Raw genomic sequence first — 18929 nt, 5'->3', positions numbered from 1 at the left:
TTATTTATTGATTTATGGGTCATGGTGGATTTAAATCTCCAAGTGAGTACAGGGATCTCAAGATCTACTCCGACGCTGAGACAACGAGATAATTAGAACAGCGATAGTAACTTCCATTTGCCGATGTAGTCAGTGTTCTAGTTTCTGGTTTGGACCGTGGGGTTTTCAAAGGCTTAAGATTAATAATAACAACATTCAAAAATGCCTTTTCATGTTCTAGTGATGAGCATGTGTCATGCATGTCCCTGTGTGAAAGAGGTTGGAAGAAGGGGAGTTTGTTGTTTCCAAAATAATGACTCACATGACAAAGAGTAACTATGTTTTATTTTATGATCTGAACAGTAGCATTTCCATGTTGGCCACTTCCCAGGAGCAACCGGTGAATCTCATTTAACAAATGGCTAAGGTAGGAGTGGATGAGCCGTGGGTTTCTCATTGTGAAAGGAATAATTAAGCAATGGACAACAAAATAAAAACAAAAACAAAACAAAACGGAAAAAGAGGAACCGAGTCCCAGCAGCCCTAAATGCTGAAACTTAAGTCACGTATTCCACTTGATGGGTGACTCCCGTCCTCGTGACTGGCCAGTTGGTTGCTACTGGCTTGTCTGAGAGGTGGTCTAGCACAGGTCAAGCCTGGGTTGGAATCCTTGCTCTACCCTTCGTTACCAGTGGACCTTGGGCACATGGATAAGCCTTGCTGTGCCTCAGTTTCCCTATGATGGGGAAATCAACAGTACCTCCTTCATATGGTTGCTGGGGAGTTAGCATAAGGAAAATGCATAGAAAAATGCCTGGCACTTAAATAGTTACCCCTTGGATCGGTCCATCAGGCCCCAAACCCAAAGCATTCTTGTACAGCAGACACAGGATGAGCCAAAGCAGGATAGCCAAGTGGTAAGTGTTTTTCAACAAACATGGGACCTGGATTCAGCCTTTTACTGTGTGGCTGAGGAGAAGTTATATAACCACTCTGAGCTTCTATATTCCCTTGTTTGTAAAATAGGGTTAATAACTTGCCTCCCAGAGCACCTGGTAGGAGCAGGCAAGCAGAAAAGTTGGTCCCTGCTCTTCCCCCATCAACTGTTTCAATGGGCAGGACCCCTGGACTGCAATGGAGCTGGGGAATGGCATGGAAACTCCAGTTTTTCCTTCATGTTCCTCCCAAACCCCAGTCCTCACCCCCCTTTGTGTTCTTAACTGTTATCTTTAACCCTTTTGCCTACCTCTAACCCTCACCAGCTTACTGCCCTTTCATTCTTTGAAGTATCAACTCTAGCCCTTATCACAAATCTCCAGGAAGCATCTTATAACCCTGAGAATTTAAAGACCTTAAGGCCCCAGACCCATTAGAACAAAGGAAAGCCCTCACCCTTTCTTAAATAACTTCTCTTCCCATCTTCTAAAGCTCACTCCCTTAAGGGCCAAATTCTGTTAATTTGTCATTGATGAAAAGAGAATGAGAAAAAAAAAAAAAAGAAAAGAAAAGAAACAAAACACTCACAACTGAAGATCTGGCTCAATTATATATTTGCCAGGCATTTTATTTTTTTCTAAAAACAATAGAAAAAAATCAACTTTAAAAAGGAAAATGTACTTAAATAAAAAAATTATGGTATAACTGCTATAAAGGTTTTATTAAAGTTATTTACATTTAATGGCTATATTTACAAAGGAAAATTGGATAAAGTTCAGGATTTCGTAAAAACAATTCTTAAATACAAATCTGTTAAAGGAAAAAAAAAAAGATGGTAAGCATAAAAAAAGTTCTTTTATGCCCAAAGTCCCATTTGAGGCAGTTTATATTATGGCTAAACCTTTCAGTCTTAAGATCCAGCCAAGGTTGTGAGGTTGGTCATGCATATGCAGAAAGTTCATACGTCGGGGGTTCCGTCAGAAGGAATCTTCTTCCTCACTTTCCCTTAGTAACAAATGAGAATTTCATGAGGGATTCATTCCAGTTCCTCCCTCCGATCGGTCAGTTTATGCGCAAGAGTTCCGTAGCTGTTCAAGTTTGAGTTTCAACTGTTCTCGCCTCTTCCGCAACTCGTCTTTTTCTGAAATGAGCTTTTGCTCCTCTGCTTGGACGGACAGGATGTAGGTTGTGGCTTTTTTAAGGATAACTACCTTGGGGGCCTTTTCATTGTTTTCTAACTCCGGGATCTGGTCACGAAGGGCAAAAAAGCTGCGTTTCAGCTCGTTTCTCCTCTGGCGTTCCAAGACGTTGTGTGTCCGCCTCTTGTCATTCTCCTCGGTGTCCGAAGACCTGGGGCTGGCACATCTGCGATTGTTGCTGATCTGTTTCAGGACCCTGCCACTGTCCAACTTAGCCCTCTTGGCGGCGGGACAGTCCTTCCTAGTGGAGGGGGGCGCTGCATAATTGTGCTGATGGGTGGACACGTGGCACCTCTTAAGGACCAACGGGCTGTGAGGAGGTTTGCTGTGGCCTCCGGCAGAGGGTGACCCCGATTCTGACCTTTTGGCAGGGGGCTGCCTCTTTTCCACAGAAACAACATCAATTTCTTCATCATCCTCTTGTTCTTCCTCTGTAAGAAGAGAAAAAGCAATCGCCCAGTTAGCCACGGTTTCCTTAAAGCGATCAATGACCAGATTAAATCAATACTGTGCACAAATACAAGGCATAATTAGGTAAGAAAGGACCCGGAGGACTTCCCTGGCAGTCCAGGGGTTGAGACTCCATGCTTCCAATGCAGGGGGTGCAGGTTCCATCCCTGGTTTGGGAACTGAGATTCACACACTGTGTGGCACGGCCAGAAAAAAAAAAAGGACCCTGGCACAAAGTTATCCCCAGAGAACTAGCCAATCGTCTCTGCTCTTCTTCTCATGAAGAGACAGTCTCAGGGAGGAAAATGACAGCTGGGTTTATGGCACAGACAAGAAAATTACAATTTACCAGGATACAACATTGATGCAAATTCTTACCTAAGACTTAATGAGGTGCTGGACACACCCAAACAAAGCACATTCCCAAGCACCTCCTCTTTGCAAGGGACTTTACCAAGAACCCTTCAGGTGTTGCAAATGATAGCTGCAAATCTTTGGTATGACTTTAGCAATCCCTATTTTACTGGAAGTGGGAAAAAAAAAAAAAAAGTCTTGCAGCTTTGCCAAAAGTCCTAGGGGGTGGGGGATGGAAAAAAGGAGTACAGTTTTGGAAAGGACTTGCTTTTAAGTGTTCAAAAGAGGCCGAAAAGATCCCAATTCCTCAGTCCATACATTTTTAAGGCACTTTCACTGGCTTATAGCACTCAGGTGGGTGGCTGCCCAGTTTCTGTCCACTGTCCCTCTTCATTTTTGTTGATCTGTAGTCCATTAAATTCCAACAGCTTCTCAGAAGTTAAGGGAGGTAATTCATTCACTCTCGAAGAGATCAATCCTCTCTTAACCTCATCACGATCCCCCCACCCCCCAGGGCAATTAAAATGCTTAAGAGGGGTAAGAGGGAGCGGATAGAGTTGCTAGATAAGCTAGAAGATTTAAAAACCCAAATGAAATTCCTAAGGGGAGGGAGGGAAGAGGAGGGGGCTGGCTACTAGGGCGATCTTAGGGGAAGGGATGGGAGGCACACTAAAGCCCAGTGTTTCAGGGATGATGAGCTCCCAGACCCTTCCAGGCCTGCCATTTCTTTTCCAAATATAAGAAAAGAGAAAAAGCAGGGTTAACTGAAGTGGTCGCCAGTAAGAATAGGAAAGACAGCCAGCCACCCCCTCTGACCTGGGCCTGGAGGGTCCCAGCTTACCAGAGTCGCTGCTGGTGGTGGGTGGTGTCTCCTCGTGGAGCGCCAGGGGCTCGGGACTGGCCCGCGGGGAGGACGCGGCGGAGGAGAGCAGAGAGTCCGAAGACGGCGAGAAGGCGGCGGAGTCGGGGGAGGCGCAGGGCTTGGGCGAGCTGCTGTCGTTGAGCGGGTAGGGGAAGACCACCGAGGGGTCGATGCACTCGGAGGCGGCGGCGCTCAGGTCCTGCAGGTACAAGCTGGAGGTGGAGCAGCCGCTGTGCCCGCGGGCGGGGCTCGGACTGCCGCTGTCTTTGCGCGCAGCCTGGTAAGAGGCCAGCTTCTCCGAGACGAGCTTGGCGGCGGCCGAGAAGCCGCTCCACATACAGTCCTGGATGATGATGTTTTTGATGAAGGTCTCGTCGTCGGGGTCGCAGATGAAGCTCTGGTTCACCATGTCTCCTCCCAGCAGCTCGGTCACCATCTCCAGCTGGTCCGCCGAGGAGAAGCTGCCGCCGCCGCCGTCGTCGTCTCCCCTGGGGGAGAAGGACGCGACCGTGACGTACGAGGGCGAGCAGAGCCCGGAGCGGCGGCTCGGGGACAGGGGCGGGGTGGGCAGCAGCTCGAATTTCTTCCAGATATCCTCGCTGGGCGCAGGCGGCTGCAGCTCGCTCTGCTGCTGCTGCTGGTAGAAGTTCTCCTCCTCGTCGCAGTAGAAATAAGGCTGCACCGAGTCGTAGTCGAGGTCATAGTTCCTGTTGGCGAAGCTGACGTTGAGGGGCATCGCGGCAGCCTGCTGGAGGGGGCACACAAAGGCGGGGGCAAGTCTTCAGTTAAGGGGGTCTTGGTTGGTGCCGAAATCCCGCGCAGCGCGCCGCGCGCGCCACAATCCAGAACCACTCCCCTTCCAGCGCTGTTCCCAAATGGGGTCGGCGGGGGGGGGGCGCAAAACAAAACAAAACAAAAAGGCACCCTTTTACCCTTTCTGGGTGACCCTCTACTATATCAGACACACACTTGGCGAAGCAGCTCCGTAGCGCCCGCGCAGCTTCCGTCCCCCGGGAGCCCGGAGCGCCAAGTCCGGGAGTCGGCCCGGCGACCGCCGAGCAATCGAAATCGGCTTTGGCCTCCTTAACAGGCCGGGGGAGGCGGCGCGGGGTCGGCGGGGGGGGGAGGAATACGATCTGCCAAACGCTGAGGCGCAAAGTTTTGCGCCACCTGAAGGAGGCTGCGAGAGGCGCCACGGCGGGAGTGGCTGCGCGCGGCCCCCTCCCGCGCCGGGGCCCCTCGCGCCGCACCCGTTCCCACTCGCGCCCTTGCCGCGCTCCTTCCCCCGCCGGCGCCACCGCCCCTCCCAGCCTCCCTTCTCCGCCTCCTGCATCCCTACCCCCAGCGCGCCCCCCTTCCTTCCTCTGCCGGCTTTTCTTCTTTTCCCTCGCGGGCTGGAGTGGAAGCTCAGCTTCGAGCCTTAACCGCCCCCCCCGCCCCGCCCCGCCAATACATAAAAGGGGAGTGTTAAATAATAACAGGGACACCTCCCTTCAACACCCAATACGGCGCCGCAACTGCGCCAGAGACCCTGCTACGATTCCGCGCCCAGAGCCAGGCGTCTTCCCCTCACCCGCCGAGGGTAGCAGCTGTTCTGGAAAAGCCCCGAGCCCCGCTCCTTGCCGTCCTCCGCATCTCCGGGGCGCAGGGACACCCGCGCGGGGACACCAGAGGCGGCCTGGGAGCCAAGGCTGGGTGCAGAGATTTGTCCTCGTTTCCCCCCGAGTCAGTAATTCCAGGAGAATCGGACACATCTTTGCCCCAGCCTCCTTCACCCCCCTCCCCGCGCCTCGCCAACACCAAATCCTAACCTCTCTGTAGACCAAGATCTTTAATTTTATTATCCTTTTTAAAAGCCAAATGCCAACTTCTAAAAGGAGCCGGGGGCGAATTGGAAACGCCGCGGGGATCGGCGGGCGGGACAAGCCGCAGTGTGTCTGTCTCCGGCTGTCAGAAATGCGGTAAGCCGAAATTTAAATGCCCTTTCCGAGACGGGGAAAAGTCAGAGGCTGCGGAGCTCTCTCGCTCACACACGGCAATATGTAATTCTTACTCCAAGGAGCTCAGGATGTAAAGGGTTTTCTGCCACCGAGAAGCATACCCTTCTCTTCTCCTCCCCAAAGGCCAAAAGCAATTAATGCAATAAAGGAAGAATGTCCAACCGGCCGGGGTCAGCGTCCATCTACATAAGCAAAAACCTCTCAAGGCTACTTTCAAAAACGTACCCTGTTTTCCCTCTGCCTTCCCCTCTCCCATCTTGACAAGTCACTGTACCCCGACCCAGTTCTGGTTCGTCTTCACTCCACCCCGACCAACCACAACTACTCTGAGAAAAGTGTCAATAGCGCTGGAATGGGAGAAAAGACACCGATCCGGGCATTCGACTCATCGCGGCATTACTGCGGTAGCAAAAATAAATTAAAAGGCCAATAGGTCCGGGTGCTCACCGGGTTTTCCACTCTCCGAAGGAAATCCAGCGTCCAAAAAGCGGCGAGGAGCGCCTTTCAGAGGCGCGGGTCGTGGGCAGTGGCGGGGAAAAGTGACTCCCCCAATAGGCAGAAGAGCCTCTCCGTGTCCGGAGAGTCGCGTTGTCGCTCGGGTGCTGTAAGTTCCAGCGGGCAGTGGGCAAAGTTTCGCGGATGCGGCGCGGATGGCGGGCCGCTGGCAGGGGTCGGCGGGAAGGGTGGGGTGGGGGCGGCCGGGCCCGAGGCGCAGAAGCCCCCCTTTCACTCCGGATCTCCCTTCCCCGGGCGCCCGGAGCGCGACTCCGCTCGCTCGGCTGCCTCTGCTCTTCCACCCTCGAGGGCCCGCCCGCTCGCTCCCTCTGCCTCTCGCTGGAATTACTACAGCGAGTCAGATAAAGCCCAGAAAACCGGCTTTTATACTGCTAAGGCACGGCCCCTCCCCTCTGTTCTCTTTTTCCCGCCAAGCCTCTGAATAGCCCTGCCCTTCCAGAGGCAGTTGGGGAGCCAGGCGGCGGCCGGGGCGCGGCGGCAGCAGGGGTAGCCGCGAGTTGCACAGCCCGGGGGTCCTTGGCCGCGCAGACCCTCGCCTATAAAAGGCCGGTGGGCGGGGATTCACAGGAGAGGATCTTTTTTCTTTCTCCCCCGCCCTCAGCTTTGGGAACCCGGGAGGGGCGCTGGTGGGGAGGGTGGGCCGGAGGGGAGGAGACTCAGCCCTTTGAGCCTGGCACTCCAGTGCGCCGAGCTCTCGGATGTAAACACAGTTAACAGCGCCGCATGAATTAACTGCGCGCGCCTACCATTTTCTTTTGCTCCCGCTCAAACCTTCTCTCTTTCTCTGCTGCTGGCTCCTCTGGGGCAGCGCTCTGTTTGGCAAACAGCATACTTGTCCTCTGTGCTTCAATCATCGCGGGCAGAACAGCTGAACTCTTTGCGCTGAGCATACACCGTGTACCCACGGCCACGCCACGCACGTCCCGGGCGGACGGGCGCCTCCCTAAGGCCGGGAAAAGGGTAGCATTTGGAAAATAAGTCCTACGAAGAGAGGAGGAAGGAAGGGGGTATTGACTGGCGCGCGCTCTGAGTGTGTGGGGCATTGAATGTCGATGGGGATAAACGATCAGAGGTATAGGGAGGAAAATGATGCCTGGAATTATTAAAATAATTCAGCAACGCACTGCCACGTATACTTGGAGGACGCGTTATGAATAAACACCCACTGTATTTGTTGGGGGGTGTTATGCATTCTGTGTGTGTGCAGCTATCTCAGCTGGGTACCTTCCACCCAGAATGAATACCCCAAATCGCCGCCAAAGCCGCAGACGACCCCCCATCCCCAACCCCGGCCCCGCCCGCGCAGACCTACATGGATCTCCGCGTGAGCCCGCTTTCCCGCCCCCCACCCCAGTACGCGCTAATCCTTGAGATCCTTCTGTGGGTTCCGGAGCTGGAGTAAGGCAGGAGCGCGCCTGCGGGTGCGCGCCGCGGGGGCCCCTCCCCCGCCCGCTCTCGGCCGGTCTGCACCCCCAGTCCCCCGCCCGCGCCTCTCACTCTGAGTTCCCAATTCTGCAGCCGGGTTTCAGAAAAGAGACGAATCCTCTTTGCGCCCCGTGGTGTCGGTTTGCACCACTCTGGGGCTCCCAGGTTTGGGGGAAATCAAAGGCGCTAGACGGAAGGATACTGACTGGGGAGGGGGTGGGCGCGAGCCGTGGGACCAGACTCCCCAGAAGAGGGAAGGAGGCGAGCTGGTGGATCCACCCTGGGGAGTCAGCAGAGTCCCTGGTGAAGAAAACCGTTAACTCTTTCCTCCTCGGACAAATCGAACGTTGACTTCCTTTCTGGGTCTGCTTTCCTCTTTATTATTGGACAAAAACCCAAAAAAACCAAAACAAACCCCAACATCGATTCTGATCTAAGGAGAGGGGCCAAGTATTACTTCCGTGTCTTTTTTTCTGGAGGGGTGGTGTCTTGCGCCAATTAAAAAAGCCAATTAAAAATTGGCCGAATTTCAGGCATTGATTTCCTAGTTCACTGACTATAAATTTGTTTCTGAATACCATAGTGAAGTGCGTATGCCTAATCCACGTACGTCTATGTACATTTCACGTACACGTCGACCTAGAATTTTGCCCAACACGGCACATGACTTGCTCGCTCCCTCAGTGAATCTATATTTCGTATACAATACATATTCCCTCGGGATTTGCTATTCTGCATTACACTAAGGCCTTAAAAACAGAGGCAATCTTCCCCAGCCCTGGTCCCTCACCCAGAGGCATTTTAAGTAAACTTTTCCACGCCCCTCCCCCCTCATTCCAAAAAAGAAAAAAATTCGGGGCAGGGAGGGGCTCGCGTATAACATGCTTGTGTTCGAGATAGATTATTACCCGTTGAGTTTGCTGCTCGGCGTTCAATTGTTAAATGAGTAGTGACTTCCTCCAAATCAGGTACACGGCACAATTCAGTTTTAAGGATTGCAGATTACTCCAACCTCCAAGCCTTTGCCGCAAACGCGGGGAGTGACCAATCCCTGGTCGGGGCTTTGCTGCAAAGCGTCCTTCCCTGCCCCCTCCCAGGGCTGCACTCGAGCCCGGGGTTTGCGAAAGTAAAGTAAGTGTGCCCTCTACCGGCAGCCTCGAACGCTGCGTCCGGATGCCGCCCGAGGGCGTGCGGGTCGGGAGGGGGCAGGGGCGGCCGGAGTGCAGGGTACCCAGCGGGGCGAAGGATGGGGCGGTTCCTTAAAATGAGTTTCCAGCCACCTTCTTCAGATTCCTTCAGGCCGACTGCGGAGAGGCGGAAGAAGAGGAATCGCTGGAGAGAAAAGTGGTTCAGAGGCGGCTCTTCAACCGCATAAGTGGTGGTGAAAATGGATCCATCACTACTTATGGGCAATGAGCATCACCCTATAGAGAACTGATGCTATCTATGGGCAACGCGAAATGATTAACAAGTACACACACGAAAAAACTTTCCAGCAAAACTCTAAGGCAGCAAAACACATTTTAGTCTACACATCTTAGAAAGCCATCATCTTCTAACCACCACGTTTTAGAGAAAGACACTAGATTTATTATTTTTTTAAATGAAAAAAAAATGGTGAATAGCCAGATCTTTTCATAATGATGGGGGGGGGTTGAGATTCCATTGAAACAAAGTGTAAAGGACCTTTTTTTTTTTTTTTTTTTTTTTTTTGCGGTACGCGGGCCTCTCACCGCTGCGGCCTCTCCCGCCGCGGAGCACAGGCTCCGGACGTGCAGGCCCAGCGGCCATGGCTCACGGGCCCAGCCGCTCCGCGGCACGTGGGATCCTCGCGGACCGGGGCACGAACCCCTGTCCCCTGCATCGGCAGGCGGACTCCCAACCACTGCGCCACCAGGGAAGCCCCAGCCTGGAGTTATTTTGTACTTCCAAGTAAGGTAGGAGCCATCCCATTTTACAGCCGAGGAAATGGAAAGTCACATCTCAGCAAGACTTGACTTAAGGGACTTCACTATCTTTCTTTTAGTAATTTTTAAGAACCATTTGACCTAGAAGAGATATTTGCTAGGTTGAGAAACGGCAGGGTAAATAGAAACTAATAATATCATTCGAGATTACCAAAGGGATGTATGTTATTGTAAAAGAAACATTATAAGTAGAAAAAGGAATAAAAAAGGGAAAGAGTTTCTGAACCTGATCACCTGAAGACAGCTGATGAAGTTTGTCTTTTAAGAAAACTTTTTATGGGACAACCTCAGTCTTTCTATCACTTCCTTTTGGAAGTCAGTAGAAAGTGTCTATTAAGTGAATATTCCTGGTTTGCTGGTCTAAGGAGATTCTAAGGCTGTGTCTCTCCTTCCTTTTTTGGGTGCTGCTGGGTTTCAAAGAAGAGGCAAGTCTGTTATCACCCACAGGGTTGGGACTCCAGGTAAACAGTCCAGTAAGATTGCCTCACAGAAGAGAACATTGTGTCACTACAGGGAACATATTTTCCTCCGGATGGTGTAACTAAGAGTCATTCATTCTCACAACTGCATATTCTCACAGTGACAGTCGTGTGTCACTTTCATACTTAGGAAAAATGAAGCACAGAAAGAATGAACAACTTGACCAGACTTTCTCCTTTCTTTGCAGACACACAATGGAGAGATTCAGAATGTATGACTTGTATGACATAACATGTCTCCTCCCTGTACCCCACCCCTTCTTTGAATATCTCTTCTCCCACCCCTCAGAAAGTTTCCTGTGGGTCTTCCACAGATAAGAGTAGTGGAAAGAAACTGGACCCCCGTGATCAAAAAGCTAGCTCCAACCTGGAGATGAGACAGAAAGCCCCTCAAAGGTGGTTGGCATGTTATTTCAAAAACTCTTCAAGTCATTGAGGCCTGTCAAGGAAGGGGTGGGGGAAGAATGAGAAATACGTAGCTCCAGCAGAAAGATTATTTGGAAAGAAGGGCTGTTAGATTAAAATCCAAGCTAGCCAGGGAATGTTCGAGGAATAGAAAGTCTCACAAGCATTTTAATGCCGACCATGTGTCCCGATGAGAGGAGTACAGGAAAGCTCTCCAGCAGACAAGCAAATAAAAGCTGGCATCATTAATTCATAAGAATGATATCAAAAACGGCAGTGAAGAAAATCTTTGTGTCTTTTTAAAAATGAATGTTTTTCAATGTTGCCCCACCTACTCTCGCTTCTAGCGTACTGCATAAATTAAAGCAGCCAAGAAGGAAAAAAATTAGCAAGTATTTTTAACATAAAGCTCTAGACCCTGCATTTCCTGTGTCGCGTTGGGTACGTTCAGTTGCTTTCTTACCGACTGACCTTAGGTTCTGGTGGAGGGTCCTAGCTGGACTCAGTAAACTCTAGTCTCCTCTCTAGCTTGGCATTCTTCTTTTGTTCCTTAGTGCTTCGCTGTAATCCTGCCTTACTTTGTAGCTGCTAGAGTAGACAAATGGTTCCTTTGTTTAGCCTCTTCAAAGGCTCGGTTTATTGTTCCGTAAGTGCCAAACCCAAGCAAATCTCAGAAGTTTCCACACTTTCGCTCACTTGGCCTGTCTTCGCTATGGTCCTTTTGGGCAACATCTGTCTCCAGGATGGACCCTCGCTGGGTTGGAGGTGGAGATGACTGAAAAGGAGACTCACAGGGGGAAACTTTTGCTTTTCGACTTGCGTCTGGAAGCCAGGGGGCTAGGAGCCTGTTCCTTTTACGGGCTTGTGGAGATCCCAAACCAAATCTTCTGGCTTTCTGAGAGTAGCTCACCCTTGGTTGCTCTTATTTTTAAATTCTGTTCCCTCCGTAACTACTTTTAAATGGACTTTGTTACAGAAGGAAATTTCTGGAACGTACCTAGAGACCGTGGATCACCAAAGCCAATGGCCCTTTCCCATTTTCCTTTTTGACTTTGCTGCTGCCAGGGAAACTGATGGCTGTTGGAAATAATTGCTTCTTTTGTAAATCAGTGGTTCTCGACTGAAGGCAGTTTTGCCCCCAGGGGACATTTGAAAATGTCTGGAGACATTTGGGGTTGTTACAAAGGGGCGTTACTGCTGGCATACACTGGGTAGCAGCCAGGGATGCTGCTAAACGTCCTACGGTGCCCAGGACAGCCCCGCAGCAGAAGGGTATCAGCCCTGATATGTCAAGGTGAGAATCCCAGGGTAACTCCCCCTTCTCCGGATGTTATTGCCACATTTCCAGTTGCTTCTTCCGTTTCCCCTGTTGCCTCTCCTTCCTCTTTCACCTGCTACAGGTAGCTGCTAGAATCGGCTTGCAGTGGGTTCCTAACAGTTCCTAGTGTCCCACTCCGTTTAATCTTGCTCATTCATTCATTCATTGCTAAATCTGACAAGTTGCATGATCTCTCTGAACCTCACTTTTCTCATTGGTAAAATGGGACTACCGGTCATTAGAACATTTGTTTTTTTTGTTGTTGTTGTTTGTTTGTTTTTTGTGGTACGCGGGCCTCTCACTGTTGTGGCCTCTCCCGTTGTGGAGCACGGGCTCCGGACGCGCAGGCTCAGCGGCTATGGCTCACGGGACCAGCTGCTCCACGACATGTGGGATCTTCCCGGACCGGGGCACGAACCCGTGTCCCCTGCATCGGCAGGCGGACTCTCAACCACTGCGCCACCAGGGAAGCCCTGGATCGAGCTCTTTTAAGTTTAATGTATCAGTATTTCATGGTGCTCCCCAGAGAGTTCCGTGACATTTTTGTCCCCTATCACTTCATCAAGCATGAAAAATGGTGGATGAATACAAGCCTGACTTTGGACAGAGGAGAACCTGGAGTCTCTCCTCCCGAAGAGATTACATAACGTTTGGTGACTAATTCCTAACCCACCCCTCTCCTGTCTCCATCTGCTGCAAGACCGACTGACCATTCCAAGCGTATGCCATTTTATAGACCCCTTCATCCAGAAAAAGCAAAGTTCTGGAAGATCTGAAAGGTTGAATTATGCATTGTTCTTATTTAATACAAATCCAGGCATTATGTTAGAATTTCCCTCCTTTGACTGAATTCATGTGCTGTCCAGTGGCTGAGCACCAGGGTGTGGTCCTGGGAGCCCCGGAGCACAAGGAAGTATTTTGGTTCCTGGCCGGATAAGGCTTCTGCTGGAATCTGCAACTGTTTTCTTGTCCTGGTGAGCTGACCCGGACATTGAAAAAGCTTTTCCTTTAAAGCATAGCCTAACACCCAGATTTAGAAACTCTTTCTAACTTCGAACCCACATTTCCCCCATCATGTTTTAGATCAAGGTTTGCAAACTAGGATGATTGCAGGGGCCCAGCAGGAAATGTTGATGAGGAAGCAATAGGGAGTGGTGGGGACTGTGAAAAATGGGAGAACATTTTGCCTGTGTGAAGCTGGCAGCAGCTACTCAGCATCTATGGGGTGTTGCCCTTCAATATGCGCCCTTTGGTGGAAACATGTCCAGTTTTTCAGGGAAGGTGGAACTTCAGATGTTCGAATCTTGGCAACTCATTTAAAAAATTATATGTAGAAGCAAAACCTGCCTGTGGAACAGATTCAGCCCTCAGGCTGCCTGTCTGAGATCTCTGCTTTTAGGTGTTAGTAAGCCAGCTAAAGAATGTCCTTCTAGGAGCTTTTCCTGATGACTTTCCCCTTCCCTTGAGATTCTTAACTGTTCCCTCATTCTTTTGTGATAGAAAATCTAAAAGTTTACTGCTCTTATGGGTTTTTGTGACTCCTGGCTCAGAAGCTTCTGGCCAGGATGGATTGTATCCTTTTTTTTTTTTTTTTTTTGTGGCTGCGCTGCACGGCATGTAGGATCTTAGTTCCCTGATCAGGGATCGAACCCACACCTCCCCATCCCAAGTGCAGAGTCCCAACCACTGGACCACCAGGAAAGTCCAGGATGGATTGTGTCTTATTCACATTGGCATCCACCAGGAAAGCCTCCACGTTGCCCAAGTCCAGGGCTGCCATTCATGGAGTCTGTGATCTCGAGGGCCTAGCACAGTGCCTGACACATGGTGGACCCTCTGTAAATGCTTATTGAATGAACGCTATTAGAGGGAGCTCCCAAAAGGAAGACATACCCAGCTCAGCCCAGTTTTAATCCAAAGAGAGAAGCTTTGAGAATTCCTCCTTGCTTCCATTCCACTGATGGGTGGGCCTTGTTCGTGTGTGCTTGATGATAGGTGAGGCCCCAAGATAGTTGGGGAAGAGGATAAAGACAGAAGTCATCCAGATGAGTAGAACTGGACTCACTGACCAAAAAACAAAAGCAAGAAAATAAAAACCAAACCAAAATTCACAACAGCTTAAAACAGCACCCCCTGCAGGCCTCTTTCCTCATGATTTTATAATCCCACCCAGAGGAATGCCCTGCCAGAATTGGAGAGGAAGGGATGTGTGGGGTGTGGGGACATGGTCATAGGAGCTGGGCCAGGGAGAAGCTCGTGTCAGACTTTTCACAGGGAAAGGGATGACCCTTTGCTGGGTCATGAATTCAATTGAATTGGTGGTGGTGGGGTAGTTCACAAAAGTGAGCTAGCATAGAAGATATTAAAGCAATCCAAGAATGTTACTAAGTAGGGTTTTATGAATCCTCTCTCTCTTTCTCTGTATGGATTTGGTTATAATGTGAGATGCAATGCATCTCTAACTGTCAGTTAAAAATGTTAGAAAGCCGCTGCATTATCTCATTATATCTCCATAGTAATCCTATGAGGTGTAGATTAATATTCCATTTTACAGATGGGTAAAACTGAGGTCTTGTAGGAACTTGTTCAAACTCACACAGTGAGTGGTAGAGGTGGAATTCCTCACCCAAATCCTTTTGAATCTGCTCCACCACAAGCCCCAGTCAACCCTGATGCCCAGCACTTGCCATGTCTCTGCTGCTGCTACTGCTGACCAGGGCCAATTGCCTTTAGAAAATGCTGGAGGAGTCAAATAGAACACTTTACTTCTCACTGCTACCCTTTTCCTGGCGTATAATGGCAAGGGATCAAGGGCAACGTGAGTGTCAAGACAGCGGATACAGAGAAATAGATGAGTCCTGTCCTCCAAGGGGCTTGGTTGTCTCTCTGCTGGAAAATTCCATGAGGCAGCTAATATCTGTGTTGGGAAGTAGACTCTTGTGTTTGGTGAGGGGATGAGGGCAGAGGAAGAGGCAGTTGTGGTGCACAGAGGAAAGAACACAGCTTGGCAGTCCTAGGAATCCCTGTAAGCCCCTGTAAGTCAATTCTTGCATTGACTTTGGGTGTGGAGCCTTTGAGAGATGACTTCATTGAACTGAGCCTCAGTTTCCCCATCTGTAGAAAATGGTGACAGCCATAATTGCTCCCCAAGCTGTCCTGAAGGTTAACTGAGAATACAAGCTGTCCTCAAAATCATAGCTGTTTTCGGTCGTTAGGATTAGCAGAATTCTTTACCTCACAGCTTCCGGTTTCTTCATTTTTTCCAGATAGGAGTGCTATCACTTACCTCGGGGGCTTATGCAAAGATTCTGTGAGAGCGTGCATAGGAAGTTCCGAGCCATGAGTTGGCATCTTGGTGGGCGCCTATGCGCAGTAGGTCTTATTACTGAGGGGGAAGCAGAGGCTGGGTGACCTGCTCATTGCTTTCTTCTTGCACACGCAGGCGGTTGCTGCCCCCCGCCTTCGCTCTGCAAAAGACAGTGGACTCCTCTCTGTGACCTCAGTCCAAACATATTTACAACATCAGTGCCTTGAGAAACCCTTGCCTGCTGCCTGCGGGCCATCTTGGAATTCTCACCCTCCCTGCATCTCTGCAGGGAGGGATATGGGAGATGGAGTCGATGTTGGAAACTGGCCAGGGGACCTCACAGGCCCAACAAAGAATTTTTTAAAAGGGTTGACTTGGTAATAGGCAGAGGGGAATTCCGTGGATAAATAACAATTTATACAAGGCATGCCATCTGCTTCCCTGTCTAAGCATTAGTGCATAATTGCGGGCTCAGTTCCCTTCCTATTCCTTGCTCTTTACCTTTCAACTCCTTAAGTAATTATATTGACACCTCTCTGAGTGACTGGGTGGGAGGAGAGGCAGGGGGTGCCCCGTTTGGATGCTTGCTGCAGACAGTGTGGCATAAAACTGAAATAATTTGTTTTCATGCGTTAAAGGATTAAACACTAAATAAGAACATATTGAAGTTCCGGCCAGTATACCTGAATGTTGTGCTGGAAATTAATGAAAACTGGCTTCACTGGAGACAAACGACTGCAAATTAAGTTTGGTCTTTGAACAAAAACTCTGTTGTAGGATTCTCTAATTGGATTAGGGATCAAAACCTATGTGCCCCCAACCCCTCTCCTCGCTACCCTACCCCTACTTTGGTATCTACCAGAATGTTTTGAGACTCTTTATTTATGTATGAATTCTTCTGTCTCTCTTTGTAGCTTGGATAGATGTTGACAGAGGAGGTGAAGGGTTAACCAGAATTTAGGGAGGAAGGAGGAGGGTAGGGGACCGTTTTGGGAATCATGCTAAAGTACTTCGAGCAGAGACAGCAAATTGGCTTGAAGACCACAATTTGCCTGCTGTTATGTTGCCTCAGATATAAGGTTTGACCTTCTCAGTATTTATAACATTTTAAAACAGGTGCCAATACTTAGAAGTTGATAGGTTTCACATAAAAATCTGAATGTCTGCCTTCCCTTGAAAAGTCAGCTTTGGTAATTTGGGGCCTAGGTTCCCATGTGGATGGAGGTGACAAGCAGTCAACTGTTTCAGGAGGGGCTTGGCTTCTTCATTTTGCCTCAGTCTCTACCACTCCCTTATGCTGGCCACCCTCACTTTATTGATGACCTCTTTCTGGCTTCTGCCTGGTCTTTGTGGGCCTTTGAGTTTATGACCCTGATTTATAAAATTTCCTGGTCGATTCATAGCTCTCATTATAAGGAAAAAGTTCATCCTGAGAAAAGAGGTATTTAAGAAATATTTATTGAATAATGATGATATTAGCCAACATTAAACATATACCATGTGCCTATCTGTCTGACCCTATTTTTTGATAACAATTTTATTGAGATAAAATTCACATATTATACAATTCACCCATTTAAAGTGCATGGTTCAGGGAATTCCCTGGTTGTCCAATGGTTAGGGCTCCATGCTTTCACTGCTGAGGGTGTGGGTTCAATCCCTGGTCTGGGAACGAAGATCGTGCAAGCCGTGAGGCAGCGGCCGAAGAAAAAAAGTGCGTGGTTCAATGGTTTTTAGTATATTCACAGGGTTATGCAACTATCACCACAATCAATTCTGGAACATTTTCATCACCCTCAAAAGTGACCCTGTACCTACTGGCAGCTACTCTCCATTTCCCATCAACACCCGAGCCCAGGGCATTGAGTACTCTACTTCCTGTCTCCACAGATTTCTTTATTTTGGCCATTACATGTTCATGGAATCAGACAATATGTGGTCCTTTGTGACAGTCTCTTTCATTTAGCATAATGTTTCCAATAATCATGTTGTAACATCTATCAACATTTCATTTCTTTTTATTAATGAATAATATTCCATGGTAGGGATATATGGCATTTTTGTTATCTCTTCATCCATTGGGTTGTTGATGGACATTTGGGTTGTTTCTACTTCTTACTATTATGAATAATGCTGCTATGAACTTTCCTATGCACATTTTTGTGTAGACATGGGTTTTCATTTCTCTTGGGGATGAAAATGCTGGGTCACATGGTAACTCTATGTTTAGCCATTTGAGGAACTTCCAAACTGTTTCCCAAAGTGGCTGCACCAGTTTTTATTCCTACCGGCAGTGTATGAAGATTCTGATTTCTCCGTAACCTCACCAACCCTTGTTGTTATCTGTCTTTTTTATTATAGTCATGTTAGGTGGTGTGAAGCAGTATCTCACTGTGGTTTTGATTTGCATTTCCCTGATGGCTAGTAATATTGAGCATCTTTTCATGTGCTTGTTGGCCATTTGCCAGCCCTGTTTTAAGTGCTTAAGTGGAGGAATCCTTAGCTCCATGACAACTGCGTGAGATAAGTGCTGTTACTACCACACTTCCCCATGACATGCCAAGGTCAGACTTTTAGTTGCAAGCTTTCTTTTCAGAGGATGACATTAACCCTTATTATATACAAGGAAATTTTAGTTCCCAGTTCTGGATAGAAATGCAAATCTGAAAAGAAGACTCAGATGCGTAGCTAGCACCCAGTAGCCAGTGCCTCAGTAACTCCCATGTGTTGTGTTTTTCCTGACTCAGCACCTTTTCACACGCTCTTTCCTCTGCCTCGAGTAGTCCTTTTCCCTGGCTAACTTCTAGATTCTCTGAGAGTTTTCCCTGACCCTCCAGTCTAAATCTGAACACTTATTCACTCTCACAGCACTCTGAACCATTACCATAACAACATTCATTTATTAGTGTCTTTATATTTTCTCATTTTTCTTTTAAACAAAAGGTTTTATTTTGTATGCTTATAATTAGACTGTATATGTACATTTGTATTCTGCTTTTTTCCCCATTTCACATGATATTACAAAATTGTCAGTGTAATTGAAAGTATAATTTTAAATGACTCCAAAGTATTCTGTGAAGTGATTATAAAATAACTCACGTAACAATTTCCTTTTTAAAAAATGTTTAAATTGTTTCATCGTTTTTGCTATGGTAAATAACGCTGATTTGAACATCTTGGGGCACAAAGGTTTTTTTCTGTGTTTAGGATTATTTCCTCAAGGTGGAGTCACAAAAGTGGAATTACTGACTCAGGGGCATTTGCAAGGCCCTTGATGTCTATTGCTAAAGTACTAGCAGAGAGAAGATACTGTAGTGATTTAGACTGCCCCCAATATAGATGACAGTGTCAGCACTGGGAATATTATCATTCTAAGAAAAGCTTTGCTTTAATCTGCATTTCTTTGATCAACAGTGGGGACAAATCTAATAATTACACAAAACAATGGAAGCACATCTTAATTGATATGCCAATTTAAGAAAGCAGATACTACATTATTGGTGCATTTTCCTGCAGGAGCCCAAGAAAGACTGAATGAGGGCATTTGTTGGTGAGGATAAGAGAGTGAGGTGGCCTGAACAGCGTCAATAAAACTGCTGATAAGGGGATTTGCAGATGAGGCAGAAGGACATACGCTGGACTATTACTCTGAAGCTCATTTTTTACACCTTCTCAGAATAGAGGCCTGCTCCCCTGTAAGCGACTGGCTACACTTGACAGTGCAATGAAAAG

The 18929-nt window shown here is 48.5% G+C and overlaps 1 protein-coding gene and 1 pseudogene across 2 annotated transcripts; both read right to left on the bottom strand.

Moving 5' to 3' along the window:
* Positions 1 to 1499: 1499 nt before the first annotated feature.
* On the bottom strand, positions 1500 to 6650 carry MYC (MYC proto-oncogene, bHLH transcription factor). 2 transcript variants are annotated; one of them, XM_060127612.1, is made up of 3 exons: positions 6228 to 6650; positions 3760 to 4528; positions 1500 to 2545 (listed from the first exon to the last, which is right to left on the bottom strand). In XM_060127612.1, exons 2-3 carry the CDS (start codon positions 4514 to 4516, stop codon positions 1983 to 1985), a joined length of 1320 nt encoding a protein of 439 aa, XP_059983595.1. In that variant the 5' UTR covers positions 4517 to 4528; positions 6228 to 6650; the 3' UTR covers positions 1500 to 1982. The 2 variants fall into 2 exon arrangements, with proteins under 2 accessions (XP_059983595.1, XP_059983596.1); XM_060127613.1 differs by having other exon boundaries at positions 3760 to 4525.
* Positions 6199 to 18929, bottom strand: part of LOC132507981 (uncharacterized) — a 130317-nt pseudogene continuing 117586 nt past the window's right edge.

Source organism: Lagenorhynchus albirostris, chromosome 17 (genome assembly GCF_949774975.1).
Source record: "Lagenorhynchus albirostris chromosome 17, mLagAlb1.1, whole genome shotgun sequence".
NCBI lineage: Eukaryota > Metazoa > Chordata > Mammalia > Artiodactyla > Delphinidae > Lagenorhynchus > Lagenorhynchus albirostris.
This window is presented reverse-complemented; position numbering and strand designations above follow the sequence as displayed.